This window comes from Gracilinanus agilis, chromosome 6, assembly GCF_016433145.1.
Source record: "Gracilinanus agilis isolate LMUSP501 chromosome 6, AgileGrace, whole genome shotgun sequence".
NCBI classification, from domain to species: domain Eukaryota; kingdom Metazoa; phylum Chordata; class Mammalia; order Didelphimorphia; family Didelphidae; genus Gracilinanus; species Gracilinanus agilis.
The window spans coordinates 28,840,879-28,861,075 of NC_058135.1; the positions used below are offsets into that span (position 1 = coordinate 28,840,879).

The following is a 20,197-nucleotide window of genomic DNA, read 5'->3' on the forward strand; positions in this document are numbered from 1 at the left end:
TATTTGTTTGTTTTTGATTTGATTGATTTGAGAGGGTGTGTTAGGAGAGTAATGAGATGAAAGCAATGATTTTGGAGATGTAGGATTGATTTTGGATGGGTGGGATAATACACAAAAGGTAAATTGGTTTGGATATACTAGAGTAAGTCAGGTCATAAGTGATGAGCTATTTTAGGATATGAGTTCAATGTTTTCTTTTTTGGTGTCTAACATTTTAATCTTATAAATTTTTATCTTTAAATATCTAAATTTTGAGGCTCTTCATCTTTAAATGTTAGTTATTCCATCTGTATCTCCTTCAGGTGGATTTAGATTTTTTTCCTATATAATTGTAGCTAGTATGTAATTCTTTAAATTTATGTTATTATACAACAGTTCTACTGTGTTTGTTAGTTGGCATTGGTGGAGGGCGCATCATCACTGAAAATGTTCTACATCGATGAAATCACAAGCGTGGAACAAAAAGCCTCCCAATTTACATTAATAAGCCAAAATTTATTCAGTCTGTTGAGCATTTAGATAGTTACATGTTTTTTACCATTACAAATTTTACTGTTTTATTCACACTAACTGATTTTTGGATCAAAAGGTATACTGTTTTGTTTTTTTTTCAGTGTGCTACCAGATTGCTATCCAAAATGATTATAGTTTGCATTGTACGGTGAATTGTTTTATCCTGAATTCCATTGTCTTAACATTTGTTTCTCTTTTTAAGGACATTCACCATAAAGTATTGTCTCTGAAGTTCAGTGAGTGTCACACTAAGATTCGTCATGTGGATGCTCATGCCACCTTGAGTGATGGAGTAGTTGTGCAGGTCATGGGTTTGCTGTCCAATAGTGGACAACCGGACAGGAAATTTATGCAAACCTTTGTCCTGGCTCCTGAAGTAAGTTCCTTGAGTTTTTATTTTTACCAGTACAGTTGGTTGTAGCTGTATGCTGGTCAAGGATGCAAAAAATGTCTTCTACTTGTTTCAGTTTATATATGAAAGTAATAGGCTCATAGAGTTAAGAGTTCAATGCCTTAATGGAATAGATGACCTTAGAAGCCACCTATTCTAGTCCTTAAGAAATGAAGTAACTTGTCCAAGGTTATATTATAGGTAGTAAATATGTTACTAATTTAAAAAAATATGTTTAGAGCCTGTTAGTATAATTCGTGGTAGCCATAGATCTGTTGGAAATTGAAAAGTAAGCATTGTAGATAATTTAAAGATTTCAGGAAATAATGCAGTCACTTTTCTGTTTTATCTATAACAGGTTATCTTTTTAAATGACTAAATTCTTTAATAGATTGTCTTTTTAAATTATAAAGTTCTCTAATAAGCTTCCATATTCCCGATATTTTTTTTCTTAAAGTGCTCTTTACAAAGGAGAATAGTCATACCCAACTCAGTTCTGTGGAAACATCAATCTTTAAAGGCCTTTATGTATTAGATGATATGACTGCACACTGATGCTTGAGAATCCAAGTGCTAGCTCAGATCATTAGGTTGTTTCAGTAGGATTTGTGTAATAATGGCTAAATGGTCATAGTTGTTGAAACTTGGAACAAATTATATGGGAATTGCTTACAGGTAGAATTTGGAAGTAGATATTTTAGTGATTCATTTGGGTGATAGCTTATTGAAAAAATTTGAAGATATTTATATGTTAATTTTAAAGACATATATAAATACATATTTCAGTGTTGTACATGATATTAAACTTGTAGTTATTGATGGATTTTTTTTTCTTTTTCTTCAGGGATCTGTTCCAAATAAGTTTTATGTTCATAATGACATGTTCCGTTATGAGGATGAAGTGTTTTGTGATTCTGAACCTGAACTTGATGAAGGTAAGGAAAATGAAAAAACAAGCAGCCAAGAATTCTGAGTTAAAACTTAGATCCTTATAACTTACTACTTTTTAAAAACTGGGAAATACTCTTTAAACTTTTTTCTATTAAAAGTCTCAAACACAGCCATCTTCACAAAAATGATTCTTTCTTCTAATCATTTGACAAGAGAGATGGGGTACAATTTGAAAGTCTTATATTCTGAGTTCTTTACCTTTGTGGAAAGATGGGAAATGTGAGATATTGCTGTTACAGAGAGGCAGGCATTACACAAGCAATCTTTAATATTCATATCAGTCTCCCAAGGATATTAAAAATTCATTTTGGGGGGAATTTTTTCATATTTCATTTCCTGAAGAGCGATGCTATGTTTTATGTAATGTCTGTCAGAATCAGAAGAAGAAGTAGAAGAGGAACAGGAAGAACGGCAGCCCTCCCCTGAACCTGTGCAAGAAAGTGCCAACAGCGCTTACTATGAAACTCACCCTGTGACGTAAGAATGGTTCTAGTGTTCAGAAGTTAAAGTGGACATTGTTATCTTGTTCCAAAGGGCATTTGTTTTTCTAGAAATACCAATGGAGTAGGTAGAGGCAGTTACATCACTTTGTGGAGCTTCTCTGGGTCATCCCTCTATCAATCAGATCTTAATGGAGTACCTGCTGTGTGCTAAGTGCAACATGTAGTCTTCTGTCCTTCTTAGAGGAGATGGTGTCATTAACTTAATGCACAATTATTTGAACTTTGGGATTTAGTATGTTTGTAAACTCTAGGAATTGACATTTGACACCCTGGCCTGAAAACAGTGTAAAACCAATATTAATTAAACATTCATAAGGAGGGGATAACTTTTTTTTTTTAGCTGGTGCTGGGGAGCATTGTTGCTGTCATTTATTATCCCATGGCTCTCACTAGTCTTCTGAAGTAATTACAAAACCCATTTGCACATAGCTAATAACAAAACTTATGAAATTGAAGATCAGAAATTGGAAATTGGGTTGCTCTTTAATTTCATTCAATAGTTATTAGACATTGAGAATGAACAAAATATCTTGTCATAGTAATGGAATAGAGGAGCCTTTGGAAGAATCTTCTCACGATCCTGAACCTGAGCCTGAATCTGAGACAAAAACTGAAGAGTTGAAACCTCCAGTGGAGGAGAAGAACTTGGAAGAACTTGAGGAGAAGTCGGCTTCTCCACCTCCTGCTGAACCTGTTTCTCTGCCCCAGGAACCACCAAAGGTTAGATCAAAGTGATCTCTTTGTAGATCTGTAGCACCAAATGTTCCTACCCAGCAGAGTACATATGTTCAACTTTACTTATTTCAAATAAGTTGAATATATTAAAATGCATAATGGAATTCATGAATATTTATTTTTACATCTGAAATTTGCTGTATGAACTTTTGATCTTAAATACCTGAATGTAGATTTTCATGTTTGTGTTTGTTTTCTCTTAAAAGATCCCCAGACAAGGTTGTAATGATTGATTTTCTGATGCTCAGTCACAAATGTGCAGCATCTAATACAGAATTGGGATATTATGCAGTTCCATGTAAGACTAATAAATTGCTGTTTCATTCTGTACTGTAGCATGCTTTGGACACAGATGAAAATTTAACAGTTTTGATAGTTGAAGCTATAACACATACCCTTCCTAAATAAAAGAGCATATTAGAAATTTATGGAGACAAATCTTTTGTTTCCATTTTAAAATGAGGTCCTGTGCTTTTTTATTTTTTAGAGTACTAGTTTAGTCTGGATTAGGCATTTGGTTAATGAAGATTATATTCAAGTTGATAAAATGACAAGATGGATTTCAGATCTTGTTCACAAGATTACTATTTAAAACTACTTTAATCCCTTTTTTCTGAATGTAATTTCTATTTCACAGAAATAGTGAAATTATTTCTTGAGCTTCTTCGAAGGCTACAGTTTATTTTGGGTAATGGGAAGGGGTGCAACTTTTAGAGGAAGTGCATCAAATGTTACTCCAAGGGATTGGGGGAATATCTGCTAATCTTTCCAGTGAGTCCTCTATCCCTTCCACCCCTTCTATCTCTCTCTGAAGGGTTTAAAAGGTGGGGTGGAGGTGGAGTGGGGGGCACTACTTGCCTTGCGAGGGTCAGGATTTTCCCGCATGAGTAGTAGTATGGTTTTGTTGGCCACTTACTCCTCCATAGTATTTTGTGGTGTGGCATGTGGAGGAGCTTGTAAACTAAACATTTGAAATCATTTATAATTTAATAAGTGGGCTCTTGTAATTGAGGAGCTTTTGAAAGTGGGCACATAGGCTGGCATGTGTATGCCTGTATTCAGTTGTCTTCATAAATAAATAGTTTAGAAATGAACAGAAAATATGTATTTGGAAGTTTCCCTATAGAAATGTTGGTGGTTTTCCATGATTAGTAGTCTAGGTTTGTTGCATTTCCTGCAGGCTTTCTCCTGGGCTTCAGTGACCAGTAAAAACCTGCCTCCTAGTGGTACTGTTTCTTCCTCTGGAATTCCACCCCATGTTAAAGCACCAGTCTCACAGGTAACCCAATCTGTGAACACATTGGATTGTATCCTTGTTACATTGCCAATTGCTTACTTTTTTATAAGTCAATCAGAAATTGTCATTGCTTAAGCATACAAAAAAACCCAACTTGTCTTATATGTTTTTGCACTCACTTTAAATGCTGAATCTCCATTACATACAAATAAGTGGTATTTGAGGTATGAGTGTTGATAATACAGATTAAGTTGGCTTCTGAAGTTTATACTATAACTTAAAGGCTTTTACAGAAAATATCTAGAGGTGCTGATTTTTACTTTAAAAAAAATTTGTAGCAAGGAGATTTTAGGTCTTCTAATTATATAGCCTTAGAGGAATTTAATGATTTAGGAAAAGCACAAATATTTCATAAAGATTCACTATTAAAATAGAATATGAACTTTCATTGTATACTGTGTTTCAATCAGTCATGTGTGGTTCATATCTTTTAAAATGGAACCTGTACCAACTTATGACTGTAGTGTTCACTTATGGATCAAGTATTTTGCAAACCAATGTCAGTCATTTTGGTAATGTAACTAACTACACAGACATTATTTATAAGCAACGATATAGGTCAGGATCAGAATTGATGTTCAGGAGGTATTTTCCAAATAGATAATTAGGGACTATTTGGTTATCCTTTCCAGTGCCTGGCATAATTTTGGATCATGAATTTAAATGTTTTTAGTTTTAAAGTAGTTTGCTTAATTTCCTGTGATTTTTTTTTTTCAGTCTTTAAAGTTCTGAATGACTTCTGATATTTTTCAGCAAGAACTCTTAAATAATGTGACCTTTGGATCTTTAAAACCATTGTTTTCATTCCATGTTCCTTGTGATAAGATTGTATTAAGCTTGTGGAGTTGCTCAGTTTTCATAGAGCCATTTTTTTTCTTGTTAAATTGTGTGTGTGTGTGCGTGTGCGTGTGCGTGCACGCTTGTGTGCATGTTCATAAATTTTCCAGGTTTCTTAGCTAACCACAAAGGGAAATTGGCTTCATATTTGCTTACCATTATGTTTTTAATACTTTATTTGGCTTCTAAAGGCACTCATTCAGCTATAGCATATGTTACAATTTAAAAGAATTTTCTTGTCCTTAAACAGTCTGATAACAGACATAAAATTAGTTTTCCCAGAACTGGGAGAAAATGAAAAAATATGTCCTTGCCAGTGACACAGGGTAATTGCTGTCAGTCACCACTTCTAAGATAAAGGACATTTGTCTTATAATAAAAAGCTGTGGTTTTATTCAGAAACTTGATAGAATTCCTTTTGAACAAGATTTTAATGTGTTTTTATATATATATATAGTTCACATTAAATGGTATGAAATTCTAGGTACTTAAGTATAAATATACATATGTGAGTTAAAGTAATGAGAGAATTTATTATATGTCAGCTAGTTCATATAAAATAGTGTATATTTAACTAAAGTCTTGTTATTCTGTTGGTGTCTTTTTTAATGACTAATAACTGGTCAGCATTTCTGTTTTTATTAATGTTATATTCATTAATTGTTGACAGTGACCTCCATTTTGTAGGGCTTGATATTTTGACAAGCACTCTGGCAAAATATTTATGTTTTTACCTTCTCTCATATAACTTACCTCCGCCATCCCCTCCAGTAATACTGCAGAATATGCAATTTTATTATTAAGCTTATTGTTAACTAATTTTTATCAAATAATTGACTCAAGATTAATGAGAATGGGTAACATGACTTTTAGCACTTATATAAGATCAATAAAAGAGGATTTGTTTGACTTCTGACTTATCCCCTCACTCCCCTTTATTCAGACATCCTTTTGCCTGATTGTAGTGTTCATCAGTGATGATGATTACAGATTTTGGATAGTGGCTGGGGCTTTTTCCTCTTGAATTCTTGAGTATAGGTATCTCCTTATCCATTCTGATCTTTTTTAGTTTTACTTTTAATTCCTTTTATATTTGAACATGGAAGAGACCAATTGTCAGCTAAGAGATCTATAGTTCTGTTTTAAAGGGTAAAATTTGAAAAAGATGCATTTAAGAAACAAAGAAATTTAGTTTTCTCTTATGACTTTCAAAAATGGCAGGTTGTTAAGATGCTGTTTTAATAATTTTTTAACAAATACCTGTTTTGATGAGGATTAACAGTTCTTAGTGAAACTTTTTGTATGGAGATTTCTAGTGCCCTTTTGAGTACATGATTTTGTTTGATCCTCACAATAATCCTGTTTGGAGGGCAGATAATATTTGCTCAAAATGAAGTTCGGAGAAGTTAAAGTTGCTGAGCTAGAACTCAAATTCTGGTATTTCATTTAACTCCTGGTATGGAAACTGCCTTGATTCAGATGCAGATAAGCAACTCGCCTGTAACTTAAAGTCAGAGGGTTGCCTGGGGCCCTGAGAGGCTTGAGTGAATGGCTTACTACCCATGGTCAGACAGGTAGTATGTGTCAGAGGGAAGGCTTGAGCCCAGATCTTTACTGATGCAAAGGCTAGCTCTCTAGTCACTATCCCATGCTGCCTTTCAAAAGCAGAACACAAAGTTTTATTTAAAATGCTCACTTTAAAATTCTCTGTATTTTTCTCTGGTTTTATTATCATTCTGATTCTTTTTAAACATCTAATTGGTTAAACTTTAAAGAGTCAGTAAGTACAATCATAAATTTCCAGCTGTTCTTGCATTGAAGAAACTGAGGTTAGAACTAGTACAGTGACTTGGCAGAATTTTGCTCAATGCAAGTCATGCAATGGAACCAAGGTTTGAACCTTGGCTTCTAGACTTATGGATTTGTCTAGACAAACTCCATAACATTAATGACTTATATGTACTTTTTCTAGTAGTACTGTTGATTATAGTCTCAAAGCTCAGGTGATAACAGTTTATTTTTTTTGGAAGAGATCTTAAAGTTGAATCCTGATACCCAGTAATGCTATTCTTAATGGAGAATAGAGGATCCTCAAAACCATTCAGAGGCGAGCATTAACTCATAGTCTTCTATATATTTAATTTGAAAACTAGAATAAAGATTAAAGAATATATTTCTCTGCTTGAATTTTGTTTTGTAAAGTGAGGGACTTGGATTAAATGACCTAAAGTTCCCTCCAACTTTTTTCTGGACATTTTCAGAATAACAGATTCAACAGTTAAATATTTATCAGTTTATATAGGAATGAATAGTAAGAAATTATTTAGAGAGATACCAGTCTATTGATCATTTAAATATTAATTCATTTAAATATCAAGGAACTTCTATTTGAATAATTGGGATGCTATAAGAAAATTAATTGAGCTTCTGCCTTTTGCCTGCAAAGTTATTTCACATAGTACATGGGGACAAGAGTAATTAATGGTTTGCTTCTAATTTCATAAAGATAGAAGACTTAATTTGTTTTTCTAAACTTTTGAGACTTCTATTCTTCAACCTCATACCATTTTAATTAGATGTCTGAAGGTGATAACCTAATATAGCAATGATACTTTCCTGGCAGTGAGGTAGACATTTATTAATGGTGTGTCTATTTAATTTTCTTCTTTCCTTTATTTACTAAGTAAGGGATTATTTTCATAAGTTTTGAAAGTATATTTCCATGGGATGGGTATTTAAGCTTGTTTGAGATTATTTCTAGATGTATTTTCTTTTTTTGCTTTTTTTTTTTTTGCCTTATTGTTATTAATTGATGACTTGTGGTTGGGAAAATAGAACAACTGTTGGGATTTGTTTTCCTATGTAATTTAGATAGATAATTCTAATGGGCAATGACTGATGGAACTGAAACAATTTTTTCCCATGTTCTCTTCTGCACATTTTTCTTACCAATCTGGCCAGAAGCCCATTATTTTGTATAAATTTACTTTTCTTTTAGGTCTTGTCTTAGTAAGAATTTCTTTAATTTGTTATAGGACCTGTCCTTGATCCAGCTATAATAAATCAAATTTCATTTTTAATTGGTGAGTTAACTGGGCTTCTACGAATAATAGAAAGAGACTACCCTACAGTCCTAGATTGGTACAGAATACCTTATAAAAATTATTTTTCACATTGATAGATTTTTATATTGTTATTCCCAAAGTTATTATTATATATAAACTTTTGAACTGTTTGTAATTATTCAAATTTCATAAGAACCTGCTTTATTTCAGGTGCCATGTTAGCATATTGCCTAATGGTATTTTTTCTCCTGTTTTAGCCAAGAATTGAAACTAAATCCGAGGCTCAGTCTCAGCCACCTCGTGTGCGTGAACAACGTCCAAGAGAACGACCTGGTTTCCCACCCAGGGGACCAAGGCCAGGTAAACCTCTTTTTTTGGCAAACATTGAAAGCACTTTCAATTAAAATCATATTTTAAAAAACCCTTACCTTCTGCCTTAAGGCAGAAGAGTGGTAAGGGCTGATGGTGGGGGTTAAGTGACTTGCCCAAGGTCACACAGCTAGGAAATGTCTGAGGCCAAATTTGAACCTAGGACCTCCCATCTCTAGGCCTGGCTCTCAATACACTGAGCCACCCAGCTGCCTCCAAAAGATTCTTTAATAATTAGAGAGTTTATATATGTATGTATTGGAATTCTGTGGTCAGCAAGAGCTGCTGAAAACAAGGACATATCAAGTCAATTAGCTTTCCAAATAAAGGTTTTATGCAGACAGTAAAATGTAGGGAAGTTCTTCACATTGATAAAATCACAGATTCGGGCCTTTTCCTCTTTAGGAATATCCATTGATGCTGTTTGTGGCTATTTCCTTATTTTCTGACCTCTGTGCATATTCTCTTGAAACAAAGTAAAACAGTTATAGAACATCAAGTGGGGCAGTCACAGCCTCTGACATGGATTTAGTTCTCTCCCCAGAACCTTCTGTCGGCCCCTGTTTTCTGGGACTAGACTCTTAACCACTTTACCTTTTCATAAACAGCTTGATTGGCCCGTTTTGGACCATTGTTAAAAATTGTCGATAAACACTTTAAAATTTGATTGTGAAAATTGAGTTGGCTCCCAGGAACCCCAGTTTTCTTTCTTGATGGGCCTCAGTTATTGTTTCCTAAGAAATCAGACTGAGCAGGCATCAGAAGATGCCAAAAGTCCTTGGCACTTTACTTAGCATCACTTTAACTTGAGAGATGCTTAGTGTTCATGAGGTGATTGTGAAGATCCAGTAACAGAGATATGTGTCAGCCTGTTGAGAAGTTCTGGAGATGTCCCAGGGTCTTAGCTTTACAGCTAGGAGGAGCCTTTGAGGTCATCTAGTTCAATTTCCCTGTCTTACAGAAGAAAAAACTGGCACAGAGAGGGGACGAGACCTACCCAGGGTCATATAGACTAAAAAGCAGAATTTGAATTCAAGTCTTTCTTATTCCAGGTTAAGAGCTCTTGTTTAACATTTTCAGCTTAGTATGGTGTTTTAACTAAATACCAAACATAATTAATATAATTTGGTAAAATTCCTTTTCAAGATTTTTGTTTCTTCTGTAAGGATTTTTCATATCCAAAAAGGAATACAAAAGCATGTCTTGATTGGGCAGTATATGGTATGTGAAATTTTTAAAAAAGTAAATGAAATGAAAGAAGGAAAAGAAGACTAATGTATAATAATTAAGCTTGGCATGGAAGAAGAGTAAAGAAAATGCTTCTCTTTCTCTCCTTTGCAGAGATGAGGGACTTTAGATTAGGGAATGTCGCTTACTCTGTCATAGCAGAATTGTGATATCTTGGTTTGTTTTGCTGAACCTTTTTTTCTTCTTTGATAGCTTGCTGAATGGGGAAGGGGAGAAGGATATTTTCAGAAATGTCAAGATAGAAATTATCATTTTTGAATTTGTAAGAGCTATTCCATCTCTGTTCATAGGCCGAGGAGATATGGAGCAGAATGAGTCAGATAACCGAAGAATAATTCGTTACCCAGACAGTCACCAACTCTTTGTGGGCAACTTGCCACATGACATTGATGAGAATGAGCTAAAAGAATTCTTCATGAGTAAGTTTTCTTTTTTTAAACTTATATTTTTTAAATTAGTATGGACACTATAGGAAGAGATAAAATACTGATTTTTCTTGGCAGTATAGTCTTGGAAAATTTTTGCTCCCTTATCCTGTTTTGCCACTTCCCCAACTTCTTTTTAGCCTCTTGTCTTCTTCCTCATCCCTCCTAGGAAATTTTTCATTTTCTAACAGTATGTCATAAAATCATAAGAATGTGACACACTGCTTTAGCTGACATATGTGGCATTTCCCAAGTTAGTAGAGAACAAGAAGAAATACGGTACAACCTTGGAGTATAGTTTGTAGTTCAGTATAGACAGACGGGGCAAGGGTGTGGGGCCAGAACTAGGAAATTGTACTCTGCCAAGCTTTAGGGATTTTGAGGGAGAGGCTAGAATTCCTAATTGCTATAGTAGCTGCTAAAATGTGGACACTGGCTATTTAGTTGCCTGCTACCTGCTTCCACAATTGAGCTACCTATGATTCCAGGAGTCTTTCCTTGAGGATTAGAAGTCTAGGAATCAAGCTTTAAGTTATTAGTTAGATGGATAACTGCATTTCCTTGTTTAAAAACTATCTTTTGTTTCAGTTTAGAGTAAAATTAAGTCATAGAATTAAGACTTTGGAGAAGCTTTTAAACCTATTCTTTTCAAAGATTTGTCTTAGGCTTTTTAATGTGCTATTCTGTTTTTTTTAGGTTTTGGAAATGTAGTGGAACTTCGCATTAATACTAAAGGAGTTGGTGGAAAGCTACCAAATTTTGGATTTGTGGTTTTTGATGACTCTGAACCTGTTCAGAGAATCTTAGTGGCAAAAGTAAGTTAACTCAAGTTTATTTGAAAGAGTATGATGTTTCTATTGTATCTTATAGCAATAATGAATTAGTTTCATAGGCTTCTAGAGAAAGAGTTGGAAGGGACTCATCTGAAAACCTTCCCTGAAGATATCTATGGGGTAGAGAGTCAGATTCAGTGAGTATAAAATCAGAACCCGGATTGCAGCTCCATTTCTGTTCCTTATTATTTCCATGACCTTGACTATACTATAAGCTTTCCCAATTCAAATTCAAAACTGAATGTTCTTTTTCCTCTCTAAATACTGATTCTGTGACAAATCAGTACTTTCCTTAATAATGATGTGAATAAATTATAAAATATAAATGTTTGTCATAGCTTATCATTAGTGAGGATACATAATTTTCTGTATTTTGATACCTTGAGAGGGTGGGAGATAGAAATTTAAGACTGCTGATTTATTGGTCGAGGAAGAAGAGTTGGTTGGGACTTAGTGTTTGGTGGTAGTGGTGGTTTTTAAAGAATTTTCCTCTTTCTGTGAAACCTAGTGATGAAGGATCTAATTTAATTAAACCTTCCTTCCATTTTAAAGCCAATTATGTTCCGTGGGGAAGTCCGCTTGAATGTAGAAGAGAAAAAAACCAGAGCTGCAAGAGAGCGAGAAACTAGAGGTGGAGGTGATGATCGTAGGGACCTTCGGCGCAATGATCGGGGTCCTGGGGGTCCTCGTGGCATCGTGGGAGGTGGAATGATGCGTGATCGTGATGGAAGAGGACCTCCTCCTAGAGGCGGCATGGCACAAAAACTTGGCTCTGGAAGAGGAGCTGGGCAGATGGAAGGCCGCTTCACAGGACAGCGTCGCTGAAAAACCCCACTGTTGGCAGACAGTCTTGGCAGTGGTACATTATTCGTCGTGTTTGCATTCTTGTTAATTTTTTTGGCTTTGGAATGTGACACAGCCTTTTTGATCATTTCTTTGATGTGAAAAGCATCCTTTGGTTACCAGTTAAATTGAGGTGGACATTCTTTCCCCAATTTCACAACAGGATTCACATTGTTAATTTATAAATCTAGACTTGGAGAATTAAGGACTGAGAAATGACCAATATCTTAAATGATCTGCAACAAAAGTGAACCTAAAAGACATGCCCAACTGAATTCTGGTCCTTTTCAGTCAAAAATCCTCTGCTGCACATTTTGTTTAAGTGTTACTGTTTCTGCCTATTACTGTTGGAAACATCAATAGTGCAATTTGTGCAATTGGAGAATCTTGCCTTTTTTTTTTTTTTTTTTTTTTTAAAGAACACTTGGCTAAAAAAAACCCACCACCACCAACAAAAACAAAAACAAAAACAAAAAAAAAACAAAAAAAACTCTTGTTATGCACTTATCAAAATGCACTAATGGGTACTCTGAACTCAATTCCATTGACATCTGCAGGAGGAGGCAGCAGGAAAACAGAAAGTACTTCTCTAGATAGAGAATAGATTCTGAAATGATGCAGGCATTTGGTCTGCTGGCTATGACCAACATGTGCACATGTAAACCTTACCAAGACTTAAAAAGTATATTCCAGAGGGAAATCCTTTAGGTGTGAACTAAATAATATGGTCCAGAACTCAATTGCTCTGGTCTTGAGTATTAGACCAGTATAGTAACTCATCTAAGAATTTTCTACCTGCCCCTCTTCAGTCCAGGGATGGTTGGCTGCTCAACACACTCCTCCTTCCCTTTGTCCTTTCTTTAAGCTGTGTACAGTGAAAATTGTCCTTACTGTATTTTTAGTTCTCTGGTAATGTAATAAGCATGATGGTGCCTTCTCTTAATACATCATTCCAGTCTCGCTGGTGATTTTGTACAGTAGAGTGTATGGTTTGCTGTGCTGCAAAGCCAAACAGCTGCAAAATTGTTTAAAGAAATCATTGAAATGTATAAAAATTGCAGTATCTTTAAATCAGTAAAAGTGACTAGCATGTTCTTTCCCTTGCTTTCAGTTAACAGCTGTGATGCTTTCTGTGGGAGGGAGGTGCAGTGGCTTAAGGGAGGGGTGGGAGATGAGGGAGACATCTAAATAGTCCCCAGGCCTGACTTTTCACTTAAAAAGCATGAACGTGAATGAATGTTGGTATTTCCCATTTGGAGGTGCTTTTGAAAAGTCAATCAACTTAATGTATGTTTCTAATAATAATTTTTAAGTGATCAGATCAACATGTGGCAAGTGAAGATTAAATGAGGATACTGCAATTTTCAGAGCAGAGGGCAGCTATAATTGTTTGCATCTTGTTTTGGGAGGGGAACTGTCCATTTTGCACAATTCTTGAACTAGTTAGTACCCATGTGGCTCAGAATTTAGGGCTGGGGCGACATCCTTTTTATTTTTACATGGATCTTAAGCAATTCTGTGAGGAAGGTTTGCAACTACTGAATTACTTGCTATCCTGCCTTCATAAATTAAACCGCAAAGTAGCAAAGGATATTCCCCAGTTGTATGCAGTGGCATTCAGTAAACACCAGTATCTGATGCTTCAGGTTAGAAGTGAAGTGGATAAGTATGACTGACCACTTAAAGCTGCTTTTAAACATGGAAGACCTCATTACATTGTAACGCTTTGGGTTTTTTTCCCCCACTGTTATGGGTAGCAACTTGTTTCAGAATTATGCAACTGTTTGCTCTCTAGTAAACCGGCAGGTGACGCACATCTTTTGTTTTTCCTGTACTAAGTAATGTGAGTGAAATTATATTTGTCTAGTTTTTTTTCTTCCCAGAATTGAGGTCTTCCATGTTTGATGGGAAGTCTTGCACTATTTCATGTTTTTTGGAGACACATTTCCTGGTTTCCATTTCTGGTTTAAGGATTTTTTTTTCCTACTTGAAACTGTTTTACAGTTTCAAAAGTTAAGTATAGTACTTGAAGTCCTAACCAGAAAATGTGACTTTGGTCTTGAGTTTTGAAACCTTTATTCAAACTATTTTAAAATAAGTAGTTTATTACCCATGTTTTCTTTAAACTTTTTACCCTGTGTCTTGTGTCCTCCCCCACCCCATCTCTGTTTTACCCTATGTTCTCCTTCCCTTTCTTACTTTGGTTATTCCTAATGCTCGATCATCGCCTTGCCATCATATAAACTCTTTCTGGCACCAGGAGTAATTACAAATAGAAGTGTAGAAACCTAGAACAGCCAAGAGCCATTCCGCTTCAGTATTGCTTCTTTGAAAACCATGGTTAAATCATTAATTAAAATATCAAACAGAAGTTTACATGGTGATTGCTCACCTACTGTACTGTGGACTTTTAACATTCTTGTCCCCCCCCACCCCCCCCTTTTTTTTTCCAGCAAAAGCAAAGACTCACCTACCATTACTGTTAAATGCTGATTTGTTGATGGTAGTTTTTGATCATTCTGACCCCATTTCAACAAAACTGGCTTTACCATTTGGGCTTGAGTTAGGTATAGAAGACAGTGGATTACCATCTTTATTGCTGTAATGTGTTAAGCATTATATGCTCGTAGAAGCTAGTTAATTGTTTCCAGTGGAAAGTATTCTTTGAGTTTCCATTTTGAATGTGTTTTGACTAAACATACAATAAACTACTGATGTCTGCAGCATTTATCTATGTCCTTAATTTCATCTGTAGCTTTTTGTTCTTAAGAACTGTTTCTCCAAGTTGCATTTCACTTCTTGTTAAAAGTCAAAAAAAGGAATCACCTTAAATTTAGCTTTTCGAAGGCAGATAGCATCTAGATTACATGTTAAAAAGAAGACTTTTAAAAATAAGATTTCAGCATACTAGAGTAGAAGTTATTCTACCTGCCATAAGGGAAAAAATGGTCTGGGATCCAAGTTTAAGAATTTCAAACAGAATATTAGTAAGGCAGGTCACAAGAACTGCTAAATCTGTTGTTGAAGGAAAGATAGAATCCATTTTCTATCTTTTCTCTCTTAAATATATGCAATGAAATATCTTCCTGGATTACAAATTCTTGACAATTTGCTTTAGGTGTAGGAAAAAAATCAAAGCAGTTAATTTTTATTACTTTTGGCAAAATTTGTGGTGGAAAAACCAATTGCCTTATTAATCTTGGGTCTGTACATTAGGCTTGTCATTTTTTAGTAACATTTCACTTTCATTCTAAAAAACAGTATCCTTTTGGTGTATCTGGCTTGAATGCTCATGAAGAACATTATTTTGGGGAAGGAGTAAAATGTTATATACATGGACTGTGGGGATGGCCACACTAATGGGTGATTAGAAGTTGTGGAGGAGGGGCAGCTGGGTAGCTCAGTGGATTGAGAGTCAGGCCAGAGATGGGAGGTCCTAGGTTCAAATCCAGCCTCAGACACTTCCTGTCTGTGTGACCCTGGGCAAGTCACTTGACCCCTGTTGCCCACCCTTACCACTCTTCCACCTATGAGCCAATACACAGAAGTTAAGGTTAAAAAAAAATGTTGTGGAGGATCAAAATGTTGACTAACCATAAATTATGAACTTTTCCTGTCCCAGAAAATTAGAAATGGAGACTACAATTCTTCATGGTTAATGTGTGTGCTCTTATTTCTGGCAAACCAATATTGGCTTTCAATAATGCCATTTAATGGCAAAGCCAAGTTAGAACTTTTATGATGCAAATGAGAGTTGATGTTTAACAAAATTTCAAAGCCCAGTAAAACAGGACATGAGGGTACTCTTAAAAATTTTTAAAGATGGGTGGGTTGCTATTTAGCCATGTTTATGTGTTAGCATACAGGTGTCATTCATGGACTATGATTCTTAGCAAATGGAAATATGAATTTAAGTATGGCATTAAGGGTACACATGTATCTTTAATTAGTGGAGAATTTTTAATCATTGGAAAGTACATGACAAAGTAGGGATAAATATGATATTGCCAAAAGATGAGAAATTATGCTTTGGGGGAAATTAGAGTTAAGAAATTAGGTATTGAGCACCTAGGGGGCTCAGCAGATAGAGAGCCAGATCTAGAGATGAGGTCTTGGTTTCAAATTTGGCCTCAGATACTTCCTAGCTATGTGATCCTGGGAGACTCACTTAATCCCACTTGCCTGACCCTTGCCATTCTTCTTCCTTGTAACCAATACATAGTATTAATTCTAAGAAGGAAGGTAAGGATTTTTTTTTAAAGAAAGAAATTAGCTATTTCCTTCATGAATCGATTGCTATTTTCCTGTGAATTTTGCAAATATAATTCCCGAATTATTAGAAAAATTACATTGTTCTTTATTGAGGACACCCTATATGTGACTTATTTGGGGGTTAGACAATTTCAATGCATATGAAGCCTTGGATAATCTAGTTAGTACCTATTGGTAGTGATAGAAGAAAACCAAATTAGTGGAGAATTCATGTTTAAAACATAAGGCCAAGTAGGAGACTACATGTAAAAGTATATGTCAACAAAAAATGCATTTCAAAGAAATTTAAAATTCTTTTACATAGAGGAACTATAGTAAAATTACTCCCATTTCTTTTTGTAAAAAAATTCCCGCTCTCTTCATTGAACAACTTTAAAAAAAAAGAAAAGAAAAAACTTTACAACATTCATAGCCCAGCAAAACAAATTTCCATATGGCCCATATCTAAAAATGCTTTTCTCTTTTCTGTAGGAGGTGGTTGGAATGATTTGTCTTCAGTCCTATGGACTAGTTTACTATCAAATTAATCCTAAAAGAGCTACTATAACCGTTTTTTTAAAATCTCATTTCTTTTTAAAAGGAAAAAATACAGAAAATAAGATCAGAGCCTTTTTTGTTAGACCTATCTCTGTTACTAATTAGCTTTCATTGCTTTTGGTTATATGGCAACTTCTCAGAAATGATCTCTCATTTCAACTACCTCTAAAACTACACTATATGAGAGGGACACATAACATCTTTGAAGAAGGAGCTTAAATTCATTTAATGGATGGCTGTAAAGCAGAGGTGCTAGATTCAAATTTTGCCTCAACTGAAGATACTAGGTCAGGAATATCACTTTCTAATCTATAATAAAAAGGTAGCACTCGTTATTATAGATATCTTGCCATTGGACCAAAGAATCTTTCTTTATAACTGTAGGATAAAATTATGAATCATTCTTCAAAATATTATGGAAATGTCACTTATTAAAACTTTTATGTTGTGTCCTACTAAAAGGCAGAAATGGTCCTCAAAACTTAAAAAAAAAAATTGAAGAAATGTCTTAATGTTCTTCCTGAACATTGTTTCAAATAAGGTGAGTTAGAGGGGCAGAGGTGGTGGACCAGCAAATATCAACTTTCTGAACTAGGTGCCTAGCTACCAAGGGATACCAAAGAAGAAATATTCCCTGCTTTCTCAGGGTAGGAGACCACATCAATAGTAAATGAAACTATTTAACTGCTAGAAGGAGAATAATATGCCCGAACATGTCAAATGACCTGACTAGGTTTGTGTTGGAAAATAGGCAGGCAAGAATTAGTGGGAAGAGCCTTTGAAAGCCAATGGAAGACTTTTGACTTGATATAGTAGACTGGAATCAATAAATACATTATCAGTTTGTGAAGAGAGCACTAGAGTGGTAGTAGTTGGGATGGTAAGAGAAGAATGAGATACATTCTTTGTATTGACTGATATGATAGGCTTTGGAAGCTTAGAGATCATCTCATTCACCCCACCCCCTTTTGTAGAGATGATTTGTCTGAGGTCAAACAGGGAAGTAGCTGAGACAAGATTAGAATCCAGGTCATTTGTTAGGATTACCATGAGTCAGGAATCTGACACTTTGCTCTGTAGTTATGTTTCTTCACAAGTTGAGCAGGTCAGGGTCATACAAAACCCAGAAGAGCTATCAGTCCCTTGGGAAGTAATGGGATCTCCTTCATTTTAGCTATTCAGTCATTAAAGTCAGGTATATCCAACTCTTTGTGACTCCATTTGGGCATTTCTTGGCCAAGATACTGGAGTTTGCCATTTTCTTCTCCAGCTCATTTTACAGAAGAGGAAACTGAGACAAATAAGATTAAGCAATTTGCCCAGGATCACACTGCTAGTAAGTTCCTAAGGCCAGATTTGAATTCAGGAAGTTGCCCTTCTCCTTTACTGGAGGTCTTCAAAGAATGACCACTTGTCAATCACTTTAGAGGAGGAATTCCTATTCAAGTTTAGCTGAAGTCCCTTCCAATAGGTAAGAAAAAGTATTATTTTGAATTGAGTCTTGAAGGAAGCTAAGGATTCACATGTAAGGAACAGTAGAATAGTATGGCTGTATTGTGGATGGAGAGAAAATGTGTGAGAAGACTGAAAGTACTAAGTGACCATATCGTGAAGAGCTCTAAGTGCCAAAGTACTTTGTATGTAATCCTGGAGGGTAATAGGAAATCATGGGATTTTACTGAATAGTGACAGACTACTGATTAGGTTGCAAAGTGAGTGGCTATGACTTGGACCTGGTGATGAAAAAAAAAATAGATTGGAAACTAAAGTAAATGGAAGGATAGTGGTGCCCTCTGAGATATGGGCCTGGAGCTTTGGAGAGGGACTAAAGCTGACTAGATATCTCTAGGAATTATCTGCATAGGAATAATAATTAAATTCATGGAAGCTAAAGAGGTCCTTTAGGGCAGATCTCTGCCAATGTCTAATTTTATTCATGCCATGTGGTCTTTTCATATTGAGTTCCTTTGATACTCTTTGAGTATCTTGTTCTCTTTAGAATCATAGGATTTTCAATTTGGAAGGGGTCAAGAGAACCCCACCCCTATTTTACAAATGAAGCCATTGCTATGTACTCAGAGCTTAAATGGCTTAGCAGTGCCTTTGACTGATGAGTGATTGAGGCAGTGAGCTAACTCCCTCTCCTGTGATCTTTCCTCTTCAGCATATTTATCTATTTCCCATTAGTTTGGGCTTTTTGTATTTTCAGAACCATAGTCCTCTTTGTATGAAGTTGAAAGAGTAAATTTTCTATTTTCTGGTTGTTTTAGCTATTAGAAAATAAGAAAATTTCTTGGGTAACCCTCAGGAACTACTTTTCTGAAGTTAAGTAGGGGTTTGAGAAGGTGTGCATGCTGCAGTGGTTAAATAAATTATGCCATTGGTTTTCATCCTTATTGGAGAACCCTTAACCACTAACCTAAGTGACAACAATAGCATTCCTGAAACTGCTTTTTTTCCTTCTTGTTTTATTCCATCTTCATTGGCCATGAAGTATGTTCTCTACTGTTTCACCAGGATTTTCTTAGTTCAGTTGAATGCACTTTAGCGAGTATTTTATTTAGTGAGAACCTATTGGGGTATTCAACACAGTGCTAGATGCTATGAATGTTATTAAAGATGACTATGCCCCAAGTAATCAATAACCTTTTCTGAGGAGACATTACTTATACTGCCCTTCCCCCACCACACACACACATATTACAGTAGAATGTAGAGATTAAATTAAAATGCCTTTCATTTATTATTTAAGATTAAATTCTACAGGAGATTGAGAAAACCAGGTTCATTTCCATGGCAATTGTTCAGTCATTTAGTTGTGTCCAACTCTTTGTGACCCTGTAGACCACAGCTGTCCTTGGAATTTTTTCTTGGCATAGTATTTCTGGAGTGACTTGCCATTTCCTTCTCCAGTTCATTTTAGAGATGAGGAAACTGAAGCAAACAGGGTTAAGTGGCTGGCTAGGGTCACACAGCTAGTGTCTGAGGCTAGATTTGAACTTAGGTCTTCCTGACTTCAGACCTATCACTCTTTCTACTGCACCACCTAGCTGCCCTACATCTTTACTTTAACTGCTTATAAAGCATCACCATCAGCCATAACAGTGCCACCTTGCACACTCCTGAGTTCCCAAGTTTCTCAGTCTTATTTTCTGCCAGATTTAGGCCTCAGAAGCCATATAGTCCAACCTGCTTATTTTATAAGTGAGGAAATAAAAGCTCAGGGAAAGTGAAATGGCTTGCCAGGGCCAAGTAGTAACCATCAGAGACAGAATTTGAACCTAGGTCCTATGACTAGAACGTCTGACTCCACTTTATCATTCTATCTCCTGTCTCATCCTCTGCCTCACCCTTACAACTGTCCCTTGTTCTCATTCA

At 35.5% G+C, this 20,197-nt stretch overlaps 1 protein-coding gene across 1 annotated transcript in view; it reads left to right on the forward strand.

Moving 5' to 3' along the window:
* The window catches only part of G3BP2 (G3BP stress granule assembly factor 2), a 47,531-nt gene extending 32,795 nt beyond the window's left edge, over window positions 1–14,736 (forward strand). Inside the window, exons 4-12 of the mRNA XM_044682366.1 lie at window positions 716–889; window positions 1,749–1,839; window positions 2,230–2,332; window positions 2,898–3,078; window positions 4,274–4,372; window positions 8,550–8,652; window positions 10,200–10,328; window positions 11,031–11,149; window positions 11,720–14,736. Coding sequence (XP_044538301.1) covers window positions 716–889; window positions 1,749–1,839; window positions 2,230–2,332; window positions 2,898–3,078; window positions 4,274–4,372; window positions 8,550–8,652; window positions 10,200–10,328; window positions 11,031–11,149; window positions 11,720–11,992 — 1,272 coding nt within the window. The 3' untranslated portion in view covers window positions 11,993–14,736. The remainder of the gene's footprint in view (window positions 1–715; window positions 890–1,748; window positions 1,840–2,229; window positions 2,333–2,897; window positions 3,079–4,273; window positions 4,373–8,549; window positions 8,653–10,199; window positions 10,329–11,030; window positions 11,150–11,719) is intronic.
* The last annotated feature ends 5,461 nt before the right edge of the window (window positions 14,737–20,197 follow it).